This window comes from Engraulis encrasicolus, unplaced genomic scaffold (assembly GCF_034702125.1).
Source record: "Engraulis encrasicolus isolate BLACKSEA-1 unplaced genomic scaffold, IST_EnEncr_1.0 scaffold_61_np1212, whole genome shotgun sequence".
Taxonomy (NCBI): domain Eukaryota; kingdom Metazoa; phylum Chordata; class Actinopteri; order Clupeiformes; family Engraulidae; genus Engraulis; species Engraulis encrasicolus.
Window position 1 is genome coordinate 331,247 of NW_026945939.1, and position 15,978 is coordinate 347,224.

The 15,978-nt window shown below is 42.0% G+C and overlaps 1 protein-coding gene across 1 annotated transcript; it reads right to left on the reverse strand.

Annotated features, from left to right (window-relative positions):
- Window positions 1-1,528: 1,528 nt before the first annotated feature.
- Window positions 1,529-3,524, reverse strand: LOC134444605 (zinc finger protein 570-like). The gene is made up of 2 exons (XM_063193863.1): window positions 3,403-3,524; window positions 1,529-2,551 (listed from the first exon to the last, which is right to left on the reverse strand). The coding sequence occupies exons 1-2, from the start codon at window positions 3,522-3,524 to the stop codon at window positions 1,687-1,689; spliced, it is 987 nt and encodes a 328-aa protein (XP_063049933.1). The 3' UTR covers window positions 1,529-1,686.
- Window positions 3,525-15,978: the final 12,454 nt, after the last annotated feature.

Sequence of the window (15,978 nt, forward strand, 5' to 3'; positions counted from 1 at the left end):
TCATACATGAATGCAAAACATTAGTAAAAGTGCATTAGCAGCATCATAAAAGGAGGAGGGGACTAAAAATAATAATACATAAATAAGTTAAAAAGTTAAAAAGAGGGAGCCACAATGATAACATGAAATGAAATAAAAAATAAAAGCATAAGGCATTGCAGGTGAAAATAGAATAAAAAGTAAAGCTAAAAGCAAGAAATAAGGGAAAAAAACAGCAAAAACATTTTGATCTCTATGAAAAGGCATCAGAAAAAAGCTTTGTGTTGAGGCTGGTCTTGAAACTATCAACAGCAGGGGCATTTTTCACTTCCTTGGGAAGCTGATTCCAAAGCTTTGCAGCATAGTAGCTAACGGCTGCCTCCCCAGCAACAGAGTTGACATAATAAAATATACTACATCTATACTGCACTGAAGCTGAGCTGACCCGCACACAGACCGTGGATTTTGCAGTAGGAGGCGGATGTGTTCTATTGTTTGTCAATGAAAATGAGCAGATTTGACATAATAACATATACCAGTGGTTCTCAAACTTTTTGTGTGAAGTACCACCCAAGAAAATATTGAGCTCTCCGAGTACCACCTTGACAACCAACATTAGAATCTCGCAGCAAGGGCCTTCCATATTCACTTTTGCCAGTCAATACAGGAAAGGTTCATAACAGTGCAAGTTTGTTTTTAAATTTCTTGCTTGCCTATAGTATTATTCTGCATTATGCTTTCAGATTCTATAGGTCAATATTACAAAATATGAGACCAAAGAGACATTTTCGACTGCAACAACTTGATCAGCCTTCAAATCAATGCACAAAAAATGAATTCTTCCAAGTACCACCAGTGGTACACCAGTGGTGTAGTCTACGTAGAACGCAGGTATACCGAGTATACCCACTTCTAAATTTCAGGGATTTCAGTATACCCACTTAATATTGATTGATCCATTGTTTTGAATAGCACAAATATATACAGTATACTCACTTCAAAAAATGCTCAAATATACAGTATACCCACCATAAAAAAGTAGACTACACCACTGTGGTACACGTACCATAGTTTGAGCACTGCCGACTGTCAATGAAAAAAACTACGGGACACTTCATTGAGGTGGGGGGTCTGGGGTCCGCTCCCAGAAAGTTTTGCATTTCTTAGATGTAATTTCCTGCATTTCAACGTTCCGTGTCCCGTTTCAGCTCGATACAGACTACAGTACTTTTATCTCTAAATTCCGAAAAACAATTCCATATTTCAAGGGGCTTGTGGGGGGCCAGAGCCTTGCTGTCCAAGGGCCGCATCTGGCCCCAGGGCCGCCATTTGAACAGCCCTGCTCTAAGGTGTGTTTGTGTGTGAGTGTGTGTGTGTACCTTGTGCTCATTTACTTTAAAAAATTAATAATAATTAAAAACATCAACCCTATTTGGCATCTGCACTTATTGTTCTGTCCATTCCGTGCGCCCCTTGTATCTGTAGACGCTGTACACGCTATGACAATGTCCTCCATTGTAAGTCGCTTTGGATAAAAAATGACAATAAAATGCAATGCAACATAATGAAAGACTAATGTTTTCATGCTTTCCAAAACATTTATGGATAGAACCCTAATAAAATGTCTCAACTCCTTGCGGTTCCTGTGTGAATGTGTTGGTGTTTTCTGAGATGTCTTGACTCTGAGAAAGCTTTCCCACACAGACGTTATTTGAAGGCCCTGTCTCCAGTGTGAATGCGTTGGTGTGATTTGAAATTTCCTATCCGTGAAAAGTTTTTTCCACAGAGTTTGCAGTTGTAAGGCTTGACTCCTGTGTGAATACGATTGTGCAATCTAAGACTTTCTGAATGCGTGAATGTTTTCCCACAGAGTTTACAGTCATATGGCTTCTCCCCTGTGTGGATACGTTGGTGTCGTCTCAGGTGTCCTGAGTCTGAGAAACCTTTCCCACAGAGATGGCAATGGTAAGGTGTCTGTCCTGTGTGAATATATTGGTGTCGTTTGAGGTGTCCTGACTCTGAGAAAGCTTTACCGCACAGATGGCATGTGTATGGTTTCTCCCCTGTGTGAATACGTTGGTGATTCCTGAGACTTCCTGACTCTGAGAAAGCTTTACCGCACAGATGGCATGTGTATGGTTTCTCCCCTGTGTGAATACGTTGGTGTTTCCTGAGACATCCTGCATCTGAGAAAGCTTTTCCACAGAGTTTGCAGTTGTGTAATACTGTTGGTTTTTCTCCGGTGTGAATGCATTGGTGTGATGTGAGGGTTGCTGACACTGAGAAACTTTTCCCACAGATTTGGCAGTTGTACGGCTTTTCCCCTGTGTGAATGCGTTGGTGTGATTTGAGATTTTCAGCTCGTGAGAAACTACTCCCACACTCATGACACTCATATGGTTTGTCACCTGTGTGAATGCGTTTTGTCGTCTGAGATTTCCTGCATCTGAGAATCCTTTCCCACAGTGATGACAGCTGTATGGTTTGTCTCCTGTGTGAATGCGTTGATGTTTCCTGAGATTTGCTGCTTGTGAGAACCTTTTCCCGCACAGAGGGCAGTTGTACATCTTTTCTGCAAAATACAGAAACACACATTTTACTACCTTTCCTTATCATACTGAACATGCATACATTTGTCCAGCATGTGTATGAAGATTCTCATTCTTACGGGTTAGACCTACTTGTGTCATTTGAAAGATACGCTATAAAAGCCCACGCTCAATTCCGCTCAGTTTGAAAACTATCGGCCAGTCTCACTTTTTCCATTCCTATCAAAAGCTGTTGAAAGGGTGGTGTCACTGACTTCCTAACTCAAAATCACTTGACCCAAAACAGTCTGGCTTCAGAAGCCACTCTGAAACTCCCTTACTGTCAGTAACAGATGTTTTAAAGTGATACTGTCCCATTTTTGGAAATAAGCTTATTTCACACCTCCCATTGAGTTAAATAATAGGATTTTACCGTTCTCCTGTACTTTCAACCGTTCTCGGGGGGTATGGCAGTGCAAATTTTACCTCCATGCTAGCAGTTAAAATTGAGTCCTATGAGACCAGCTCGCGGCTAACTGGTCTCATAGGACTCAATGTTAACTGTTAGCTTGGAGGTAAAAATTGCACTGTCATAACTAGAAAACGGTTGAAAGTACAGGAGAACGGTAAAACCCTATTATTTATCTCAAGGGAAGGTGTAAAATAAGCTTATTTCCAAAAATGGGACAGTATCACTTTAAGGGCTGCCAAAGCTGAAGGACACTTACAGTACTTAGCCGACTACACTTATCTGCTGCCTTTGATACAATCAACCACAACAGACTTCTTACTATACTCTCAAACATGGACATCACAGGCGCAGTCCATTCCTGTTTAAAATCCTACCTCCCTGGGCGGTCGTTTAGCATGTCATGGCAAGGAAACAGATTGATACTCCACAAGGATGCCCCAAGGGTCGTGCTGGGGACCCTCCTTTTTGCCGTATACACTACCTCTCTGGGCCACATTATCTGCGTCCACGGCCTCTCTTACCACTGCTATGCTAATGACACACATTTATATCTGTCGATCCAGAGGACTCCACTGTCTCTGCATGCGTCTATCAATTCCTGATGCGGCCACTAATGAATGATTTCAAGATCGCTTGCAGTTACGTATGCAACTGCAAAGGTCCCTTGTACTCTATTTGCTCCCATGATTTTTCCACCCTGGTGGTGATTGATAACAACTGACTTTCCATATTCACTCAAGATGATAGCTACTTTCGGTTTTATATTAGTGGGGTCAGATAACATTCAAGTTATTATTATATGCAACACTGCAATATATTGTGTCCAAACTATTACAATAAAGAACAATTCACTAATTGTTCAAAGTCCAAAGTGTAAAGGTACCAAAGAAAGAAAGGTAAAAATGGTGGTTGGCCAGCATGAATTCTGGAAATAAACTACTAAATACATTACACAGTGCACCTTTAAGGTATACATGAACCCAATAACACCCTCAAATGCATAATTTGGAACTTAAAGGGGTATGTCACTATTTTGGGGCTTAATACAGTTAAACTCGTTGGCCAGGGTTTATAAAGGTGGTAAAGTGTCTTATTTAGATTATTATAACATGCTACATGGATGCATTGACTTTCACTAGCTTAGCGACATGCTCCCTCTTTTAACTTGTCTTAAAGCAAGACAACGGTTTACAGGGAAAAATAAGACACTTTACCACCTTTACAAACCTCAGCCAACGATTTTAACTGTATTAAGCCCCAAAATAGTGGCATACCCCTTTAAATATTCAGAACTGAAGCTGAGCATCACATGGTGTACATGAATATTGGACAGAAAGTGATTTGTGATTATTATGTTAAATTATTATATATTATAGTTATGTTTACACACACTAAGTCATTTCTAGGATTTTGGGAATTGCATTTTTATATGTGCATGTGTGTGTGTGTGTGGGAGAGAGAGGGGGGGGGGGACTGCACATGAGTGTGACAACTCTTACCAGTTTTGGATTTTAATCCATCTTTGTTGCTTCTGTAGTTTGTTCCTTGCTGACCAGGCGCTTTTCGGTAGTCGACCAGTCGCACTGATAATCTCTTCAGCTGAAATAAGAACAATTGAGCCTTGAGCCAAATGTCTATGGTTTGAATGCCAACTGACTACACTTTTCATGTCATAGTCTGGCGGGTCCTCGTGAACATTGTAAAAATTCAATTTCAAGTTCAAGAAGTTTAGTGACATGTCACCATTTTTTGTGGCGTATCCCCAACATAAGATGCATACAATGGACAACACACACAACAGGAAAGCACATACAGTAAATATAAACATGGACAGACATAAACAGTAAGCCATTGGACAGTACTTAACCCTCCTGTTATCCTCAGATTTAGGTTACATCCGTGATCCTTGGGGTCATTTTGACCCCAGCCACTTAAATGTCTGGGTGGTTGACGTTTAAGGGCGTAACGCCAAAAAAAAAAGGTTTATTCAAATAAAAGGAATATGCTTGTGTGCAAGAGCGGTAGTCCTACAGCAGTCTGTCTGTTTGTCTGTGTGTATGTGTGTGTGTGTGTGTGTGTGTGTGTGTGTGTGTGTGTGTGTGTGTGTGTGTGTGCGTGCGTGCGTGCGTTCATACCACAACATTGGGCTTGTTCTTCAGTCCCTCGATCGCTTCCTCAGTCGACATGCAGAGAGACATTTTCCACTGGACTTCACTCTAGCAAATACACATATAAGGCAATAATAATAATAATAATAATAATAATAATAGTAATAATGTTAGTCATAATAGCCATTATAACAACTAGTATTTACTTGTTTCAACTAGTAACAATTGGACTCAGCTTCAGCTACAAGTAGTATTAACTTTGACTCAGCTGCAGCCACTACTAATAGTAACCTAACTACGTAGTTATGAAGACTACGCAGCTATTAGTAGTAGTAACTAGTAACGTTAGTAACGTTAGCAACGCTAGTAACGCTAGTAACGTTAGTAACGTTAGTAACAAAGACTCCTCAGCTATTAGTAGTAGTAACGTTGGTAACAAAGACTCCTCAGCTAATTGTAGTAGTAACTAGTAAGGAAGACTCTAATAGTAACAGCCAGAGCCGGTTCTGACCTCTGTGAGGCCCTAAGCAAAAATATGCCAAGGGCCCCCCATAGCCTAACTATATAAAAAAAAAACAAAAAACACAAGTGTGCCCCCCCCCCTTTTTTTTTTTTTAAAGTGAGTCCTACTGTACACTAGGGCAGCCTGCACAGTTGTTCACACACTAGCTAGTTTTTCAGACCTTAGGGCCAGATTACACTTCCGCCCTGATAAACTGACTCACATGTGGATATACTATGTATGAAATTATTAGGCCTAGGCCTACCCACAAAGGTTAAACATAAAAATGGCATTCGTACATTGACAGTATATATATAATGGACTACAAATCAATCTATTTACTGTCAATGCATTCGTACCATGGGAGCCTCACAATGTGGCATACAAGTCCTTAGTAATCTAAAGAATTTGAAAAAATAACGTCTATCCATAAAAGTTCCCATTCTTAGAAATGGCACAAACTAGACTGGATGCCAACAAAACACATTCCCTTAACACAGGTGTTGAGTAGCTTAAATTAGATATTTGAGGCTAGGCTTGCACATCTAAGCATAGGCCTACAGCGTGCACATGCAAGACGTGGTGGTAATGTGAAAGTAGGTGAGCAAGTGAATAGCCTACACTGCACGCCCTCGCCAGGAGAAGTTTTCTCTCGCCAGGAGGAATAAAATGAACAGGTTGCAGACTTGATGATGTAGGCCTAGGCTATTTAGTAAATTATTCAATAAAATATTCGGGAGATAGACAAATCATAACGGCAGCGTCAATCACGCAGTCAGTCACAGTCACACATGCAACCACACAGTCGCGCGACCCGCCCCTTTCCTCTCCTCTCCTCTCCTCTCCTCCGCGCGGGCACAAAGCTACACACACACACGGCACCCCTTCCTATCTCACACTCTTCTCCGTTGCTTTGATTGCACTGACGTTTCGTCGGCTAGTCAGTTGATGTTTCTCAACTAGGCAGCGAATACAACTTTCGAAACAACAGTAGAACATTGACAACAAAACATATTTTCCGTCACTTTCCCTGTTGATTCGATTACACAGGCGGGCTTAAGTTCCCCGCGGTAACGCAAACAGGAACGCTCGTTGCGCACTGACTATCGAAGACATGGGAACTCGGCATTGTTGTGAGATTCTCACTCAAGATTCTCACTCCTGTTCCATCCGAAATTAACCACAGAAGAAGGGCTTCAGTTGCCTTGCCCACGTCACTGTTCTTCTCTTGTTTGTCATGAATTCGCTTCCTCCTCTTCCTGATAATGTAGCGAGCCACGTCGTCACAAATCCTGAGTCCACGTCTCTGGTGGTCTGCACCGGGCATTTTATTATTCACTTGGTCACAGTCAACACTCAAGGTTAATAAGATGATGATACAGTAGCCTATGAAAAACAGTGCAGAGTAGCCTAGGTTCGGAGTTAGGGGTGCTGCTCGGGAAAAGCCGCATCAGCATTATGGGAAATGTACTCTTTTCTGGCTGCCTGTAGCAAAGATAGAAAAAAAAACCCTTTAACCTCCCACTGACTCTTATCAAACAGATTTCTTCTCTACACCCGTCATACTTCTTAATCCGTACAGTAGATTACATTTGCTCTTCACTCACCTCTTGCTCTTTATTGACAGGCTGTGGCTTGAACGGGGAAGGGGAAGACACAGAAAGGGGAAGAAACCCCTTAAAGCAACAGTCCACCCTTTTTTGATTTTCACATATTTGCAGTGTTTCCGTAGCCTGGTCCTGACCATCCCATAATACTACCATTTCATTTCGTATTTGTGGTCTGGCATTTGTTTGCTCTGAAGCGATTGTAAGAAGCAGGAAGTTTGCACTCAGTTATGGTTTGAAATTATTGGACACCTCTCACCCAATCGCTGGCAGTTACTCAACAACAACATAGCGCAGACCAATGGCTCTGGCGCAGATGTGTACGTCATTGTCACGAGCGTCCTCCCCCTTTCGCCCCCACGTGGGGGGCGTATTCGATTATTGGCTGTTTTCTGGGGGGGGCGTTGCGATCAAAATTCTACTGCTCCAGGCACTCCACAGAGAAGCACGGCCAGACTACAGTAGTGGAGCCAATCCTTTGGCGGAAGTATGTAGGATGGCTCGCGAGGCTAGTGTTTCCGAGCATTATTCATGAATGTGCATCATTTTCTTCTCAGTGTTTTCAGTAGGCCTACTTGGATTTATTGGCATCAGACCTATTAGAATATCTTAGCATAATCACTGGAAGTAGGTAAATAAGGGCATTAGCATCAAGCCACACGTGATCACGGGATGGGATTTAATAGCTGTTTTGTACTCTCGTGGATTTTACATTCATTTTAAAGTCGTTTATAAGTACATTGGATGGTGTTTTCTTTGCTCCCATAGACTTACTGTACATTGCTGCTCTTAATTTGGCTGTAGGGTTAAACTAAGGCAGGGGTAGGGAACCTAAGGCTTGGTAGCCATATGTGTCTCTTTTGGGAACTGTATCTGGCTCTTACTTACCAAGGGTTGCCAACCGCGTCCCTTGAAATATGTAATCATGCCGTATTTATAAATAAAAGTATGTGTTCCGTATTGAGTAGAAACAGGACACGGGACGTTAAAGTTTGTTAATATGCTGGAAATTACATCTAAGAAATACAACATTGGGGGGGATGACCCCCACACCCCCACCATAATGAAGTTGACAGTTAATAAAACTTAACAACTTGACAGTACATTCTAAAATTGTTGGGCTTAGTTGAAATAAATGATCTTAATTGTATTTAGTGTTTTTAAAATGGTATGGCTCTCACAAAAAAAAAAAAAAAAAATTTAAAAATGGCTTTTATGGCTCTCTCCACCAAAAAGGTTCCTGACTCCTGAACTAGGTGATGCAAACACATAGACAACAAATCCTATGTATTCTCATATTTTACTGGGACTTGCAATACTATGCAACTTTTTCATGGTAATGAAATGGCTTGGAACTCAGTGAGTGCATCTTAATATGCGACCTTGCCTCCTCCACTTGCCTCCTCCACTCGCTTCTCGTCATGATGACATCACTGACCACAGCATTATATTTCAATATCTTGCAAAAGCTCAATTTTAGAGTCTTTTTCTCGTGTGCAATTGTTATGGTGAATGAAAAACAGTCCCTCAAAAGTTGTTGTGGCTAGGCTGACAGCTGGGAAACTTAAACGTTTTCTCCACGGAGGAGGGGCCAGGAGGCGGGGCGAGGAGACAAGCGCAAGTGGAGGAGGCAAGGTGGCATATTAAGATGTACTCAAGGTTTTGCTTGCCTGTCCCGTTATGGCGAAAAGCTCCATCTGGTGGCCCTAGCCTGAAACAGCACTCGCAGGTTTGCCCACTGGGGGCGTCTAGATTCCTCTTTTAATTCCTTTTAATTCCTTTTCATTTCCACCTCTACTGGATTGTAATCTGGGGTGTACTGACTTTTGTGGGCACATGTTCAAATATTAAAGGCTGTATTAAGATTTTTGTGAGTGAACAGCAAATCTAAGTGGTTATATATTTCATTTATATAGGCTACCGGTCACTTATCATTGTGTCAAAGTGAAATTTCTTTACTGTTGTCCTATGAAAAGATGGGTGTACTCACTTGTGTGTGATGAAGCAGTCTGCACACTGTGTATTAACTCCAAAAATACTTAACGTTTCGATCCAACAGAGGGATCTTCCTCAGGCCTCTGTTGGATCGAAACGTTGCCATATGTTAAAATGAAATAAAGTATTTTTGGAGTTAATACACAGTGTGCAGACCGCTTCATCACACTACCTACTACCTTTTGTCTGGCACCTGGACAACTACCTGTGGATGTGCACACCCTACCTCCAAACACTGTAGCCAATTGGAGCCAATTGGATTAGATTGGATTGGAGCCAATTTTGGTCCCCTAGGTAGGGGAAATTCTTTCTCTGCATTTATCCCATTTGGACTAGTGAATCACATTGAAGTACACACACTAATCCGTAGCAGTGGACTGCCTGCTGAGCGGCGCCCGGGGAGCAGTGTGGGGGTTAGGCGCCTTGCTCAAGGGCACTTCAGCCGTGATTCGGTCGGGCACTGAACTGGGAACCCTTGGGTTGCCAACCCAGTGCTCTAACCACTGAGCCACGACTGCCCACCGAGTGTCAGTCCTACAGTAGAAACAGTTATGAACCTTGACCCTGAACTGCATGTACAGTATATCACGAAAGTGAATACACCCCTCACAGTTTTGCAGATTTTTGAGTATACAGTATCTTTTCATAGGAAAGCATTACAGAAATTTCACTTTGACACAATAAGTAGTGACCTTTTAACAACATATTTAGCCGCTTAAATTTCTTGTTCATTCAGGAAAAAACAAAATACAGCCATTTATGTTTGAATATGTACTCACAAAAGTGAGTACACCCCAGATTAAAATCCGGTAGAGAAGGGGCTATGTTGGCTCGAATCGTCTCAAAATGAAACGAAATGAAAAGGGATGACAAGGGAGGTCATCAGGGTGCGTTTCAACCTTTCTTTGCATTGAACTTTTGAGTCTGCATCTGGCTTAAATAGACTGGTGTGAGATTTGAATGCAATCCTATGGAGAATATCATGATCTGCTTCAGTAGTCACAGTGCATGTTGACATGCATGTTTCTTTTAGGTGTATTTCAGATTGCCAATATTGACAGCATTCATGCATCCCCAAACCATGTCAGTCCCACTACCATGCTTGGCTTATGAGAGGATACACCTTTTTTGTAAAACTCACTTGTTTACCACCACACATGCTTGACACCATCTAAAACACATTTGTGTATCTTGGTCTCAAGAGAGATGAACAGACCAAGGATATGGATCACTGGAACCATGTCGTGTGGTCTGAAGAGACCAAGATAAACAAATTTGCTTTAGATGGTGTCAAGCATGTGTGGTGGTAAACAAGTGAGTTTTACAAAAAAGGTGTATCCTCTCATAAGCCAAGCATGGTAGTGGGACTGACATGGTTTGGGGATGCATGAATGCTGTCAACATTGGCAATCTGAAATACACCTAAAAGAAACATGCATGTCAACATGCACTGTGACTACTGAAGCAGATCATGATATTCTCCATAGGATTGCATTCAAATCTCACACCAATCTATTTAAGCCAGATGCAGACTCAAAATTTAAAAGTTCAATGCAAAGAAAGGTTGAAACGCACACTGATGACCTACCTTGTCATGCCTTTTCATTTCGTTTCATTTCGAGACGATTCGAGCCAACATAGCCCCTTTTCTACCGGATTTTAATCTGGGGTGTACTCACTTTTGTGAGTACATGTTCAAACATTAATGGCTGTATTTTGTTTTTTTCTGAGTGAACAAGAAATTTAAGCGGTTAAATATGTTGTTAAAAGGCCACTAATCATTGTGTCAAAGTTACATTTCTGTAATGCTTTTCTATGAAAAGATATACTCAAAATTCTGCAAAATTGTGAGGGGTGTATTCACTTTCGTGATATACTGTAAACGCACTCACTACTGTATGTCCTGGAAGGTGAAAAAGTGGATCGCACTCGGGTTCTTCTTTTTTAATTTTTTTTATTATTTTTGCTGCTATGTAAATAATAAAAAATAAAAAAGAAGAAAAGAAGAACCCGAGTGCGATCCACTTTTTCACCTTCCAAGTTATTCAACTGGAGACGCACCACACGGAAGAGCGCGGTGTATCTGAACTACTACTTCTGCATACTGTATGTCCAACACACATTTCCCCTGTACTGGGATGGATAAAAAGACTCTGGAAATCTTGAGGGAAGACAGCTGGAAGACCTGCCACAAGGTCATGTTAAGATTGTCTACCTTAACTGACAGAGTATGTTTTCTGCATTGGTCTATCCCAACTCACAGAATGTCTTTTTGCACAATTACCTTTTTTACATTTTTTTATCTTTACTATTTTATTTTATTTTCCCCTCCCTGACTATTCCTGTGTTATTTGTGTCTTGAAATGTCCATTTGGGCATTTGTGTATTTGTGAATTTGTGTATTTACTGGACAACTGAATTTCCCCCTGGGGATCAAGGAAGTTACTCTACTCTACTAGTGGAGGTTGTCAAGGCCATCGGGAAGAGAGGGCCGAGCGACAGGAGGGAGTACAATGAAGCATACACATTGGACATGGACAATCTCCACCATAGCAATGCTGTATTAGCCTGGTTCTCAGCAGACCTGTGTCTGTGTGTGTGTGTGTGTGTGTGTGTGTGTGTGTGTGTGTGTGTGTGTGTGTGTGTGTGTGTGTGTGTGTGTGTGTGTGTGTGCCTAATTGGGCTACTTGGGACAAGCGTCTGCGGGTAAAAACCGGACAAATTGGCAATTTGGCGTTTTTTTTTTTTTTTCAGCCGTTTTGGGCCCATAGAAGTCAATGTAATTTGTTGAATTTGGGCGGAATTTAGTGCATATTGGCGTTTTTTGAGAGCATTTTGGGCGGGATTTGGTCAGCCACATCAGGCAATACTACATACACCTTGGGCATGGACTACCTCCACCATGGCAATACTACATACACCTTGACAACCTCCACCATGGCAATACTACATACACCTTGACAACCTCCACCATGGCAATACTACATACACCTTGACAACCTCCACCATGGCAATACTACATACACCTTGCCCTGTGTGCTGCTACAAAATCCCTCTTCTCAGCTCTAACGTGATGACTTACGCATACCCCCTTCTCAGGTTGGCATGCAAGTTTTTACTAACCCTGTCAGTAACTCAGGTAGCCTGTGAGCGGTCATTTTCAACCCTCTGCTACATCAAAAACAGACTGAGGAATAGTCTATCAGCAAACTGGAAGCCTTCATGTTGATGTCCAGTAGTCTATCAGCAAACTGGAAGCCTTCATGTTGATGTCCAGTAGTCTTTCAGCAAACTAGAAGCTTTCATGTTGATGTCCAGTGAAAAGGATGCCCTCTTGTCCCTTAATACTGATTAAGTGATTGACATAGTTGCAGAGAAAAGTGAATTGACAAAGAAAATGTTTTTGTATGATAAGATTTATTATAAATAAATATGTATTGTTATAGTAGTTGATCTGATTGAAAAAAAATCGTAGTATGAAGTAATCTGATAATTGTTTTGTCTCTGCTCACTCCTCTTCTCACAGAATGCCCTCACTGATTTCATTTTATAATCTTCAGCTGTGTATCAGACTATTGTGTAACTGTTTCATTTAGTCATTATTTCAGTTATACTGCTATTAGTATGTATCACTCATTTTTATGGCTGTCCACCCATTTCTGTTTAAGGCTGCTGCTGCCCTTTCCCTGAGGGTGGTGTTCCAGTTGGTGTGTTCCACGTGGTGTGGACTTCACTGCATCTGAAAGTGTTAAGCTGGGCTTACACTGTGCGACTTTTGCCCCTATTTGGCACTCGCGCGACTTTTTGAGAGTCGGGCCGATATCTTGCTCAATCGCAGGTCAATCGTGAGTCTCGCATCGTGCAGTGTACATGGTAACGACAAGCGATTTCGCCAATCACGGGGTCGCAAGAAAATCAAAACTGTTTGATATCCAGGTCGTGGCTCGTGCGTAAATCGCACAGTTAAAGCAGTGCTACGACCCGATTTGACACTTCACATGCACAAATGAATAGGGCCGTGCGATTTGCTGTCGAGTGCGACCTCATCTCCACCTCAGGTGCGCATGTTCCCTCCTCTGCATACCGGGGAAACATGCCTGTCGCGTCGCGCAGTGGAAGCATTTGGCTCGCATCCGACTGTCGGCTCGTATAGTGTGAGGGCGTGAGTCGTGAGATGTGAACTTTTAAATAGTGAAATTCCATCGTGCAGTGTGAGCAGGAGCTTAATATCGCACAGTGTATGCCTGGCTTTACACAGCTTAATAACAGACAGTACTCTACAGTGTGGAAATAAAATTGTTCATGTTTATTCATTCCAGTATCATGTACTGTATATCAGACTGTTGTGTAACTGTGTCATTTAGTCATTTTTTCAGTTATACTGCTATTAGTATGTATCACTCATGTTTATGGCTGTCCACCCATTTCTGTTGAAGGCTGCTGCTGCCCATATCCTGAGGGATATTCCAGTTGGTGTGTTCCACATGGTGTGGATTTCACATGTATCTGTAAGTGTTACACACCTCAATAACAGGTAGTCCTCTACAGTGGGAAAGTAAAATAGTTCATGTTTATTCACAATCACAGCTCCAATATACTGTACATAACTGTTGTTTTCACTAGTCTACATTGTTCGCCAACACTACCCTTATAGTCCACTGTATGGATCGACTAGTCAGAAAATAAAACAGCAATTCCATGTCATAAAACACAGAAAGTGGAAATGAATGGTTAAATGAAGACAGTTCTTCATAAGAGTAAGAGTATGCACATCCCACCTCTCTGAGGCCAGGTGCAGGACAAGGCGTGTCTGAGAGTGGAAAAGAGTAGAAGTGTGCACAGGAAGAAGACCCTGTTGGGTCGAAACGTTGTATGACCTGAATAAATTGTCAAAGCGGAGCCACAGTGTGCGGACTTCTACTCTTTTCCACTAAAATGAAGACAGAACATGCACAGGGCTGGGCTGGAACAGAAAATCAGGGGGTCGTTTCTCGACAGTGCCTTTGCTAACGACTTTAGCCATTTTGTTCGTTCTTAAGACCAACGTTGTAACCAAGGTCTTGAGTTGGTCTTAAGTTGTTCTTAAGTTGTTCTTAAGTTGGTCTTGCGTCTAAAGACCAACTGAAGACCAACTTAAGACCAACTTAAGACCAACTCAAGAGCAACTTACGACCAACTCAAGACCAACTTAAGACGGTTAGCAAAGACAAGAATCGAGAAACGGACCCCTGGTCGGGCATTTCCAGCCAAGACTGGTCCAACAGGCATTAAGAGAGACAATGAAACCCACAACAACAGTTTTAGTCATGTATTACGAGCTGTTTTGACCACAACAGCCAAAATGAATATTTAAATATGACTCTGAGAGATCAGCTGTAGGGGCATGTGGACTGATTTCACTATATTGAGGGGCATACCAGGCCAAAATCATCAACAGGCCATCGGGCAAATGCCCTGTATGCCTTATGACCAGTCCAGCCATGAACATGCACATGTGTGCATGCACAATTGAGTGTATCCAAGTGCATGGGCAACTGTCATTTTTTATGACCAAATGTTAATGACCCCTCAGTAAAGGTTTCTCAATTTGCATTATTAACAAGGAAAAAAATATTAACAAGGAAAACTTACAAACAAAAATCTTTGGAAGATGAGTGGAAGTGGGGTCTCTATCATGTTTGTCTCTTGTATTATCTTGTTATTATACTGCATTATTATTCTGTATAAACACACTGGAGAAGGGAAACATGTAATAGTTGTTTCAGGCAAAAATGGCGGCTCACATGTACTCACTTGTTGACATCTATTCTGTAATTTAAAGTGAATTGTTGAATATGTAAGTAGCTCATGAAGCATGTCATGACAAATGACAGACAAGTGATTTCCTCAGTGACGTATACAGATTTCTGGCAAAGCCACATGTTCATTGAGCAAATCTGTGCAACCGTAACATAGCCAAAGTACCAGATGAATGTGTGTGGAGCAAGGTAGGATCACAATCATCTGGCAAGAGCCAGGTTTAATTAAAATTCAACAGATGCATTTAGTACAAATGTAAATCACACAGAAACACATAAAATGAAAAAATGTCAAATGAAGACACAGCTTGCTGGACAACTCTATCTATAAGAGGTCACTCTGGTAGAGTCCATCACTGGTAGTGTGTGTGTGTGTGTGTGTGTGTGTGTGTGTGTGTGTGTGTGTGTGTGTGTGTGTGTGTGTGTGTGTGTGTGTGTGTGTGTGTGTGTGTGTGATTGCAGTCACCAAAAGGACAAACTGTTTTACCCAGTATAGAATATCTTAACTTTACAGTTTTGATTCCTGCGTAGAGCAGATATCTGCTTCACACCCGAGTCTCCCAGTTTATTTTGACTCAGATCCAGCCATGTCAGGTGTGATGAGGGGTTTGATGTCAGAGCTGACGTCAGAGCAGCACAGCCCTCTGCTGTTATACAGCAGCCAGTAAGACTGGAGAGAGGGGGTATAGAGCAGGAAACTGAGTTACACAGGGGAACATACCTTCACACACACACACACACACACACACACACACACACACACACACACACACACACACACACACACACACACACACACACACACACACACACAGGGGTGCCGCCAGAAATTTTGTGCCGCATGAAAGATTCAAAATGTCGGGCCCCTGTCAGTGATGTCATTGCTCGGGCCCTTAGAGTCTGTAACACCACCCCCCCCCTCCCCCTTGCGGCGCGCACGCGCGCGCACACACACACACACACACACACACACACACACACACACACAC

Bases quoted from the DNA above. Each gene is read 5' to 3' on its own strand.
- LOC134444605 (XM_063193863.1), bottom strand. From the start codon at position 3,524: ATGTGTGTCATTAGCATAGCAGTGGTAAGAGAGGCCGTGGACGCAGAT. The intron at 2,552-3,402 runs GTATCAATCTGT...TGTATTTTGCAG, and splicing joins CCTTGGGGCATCCTTGTGGA to AAAAGATGTACAACTGCCCT.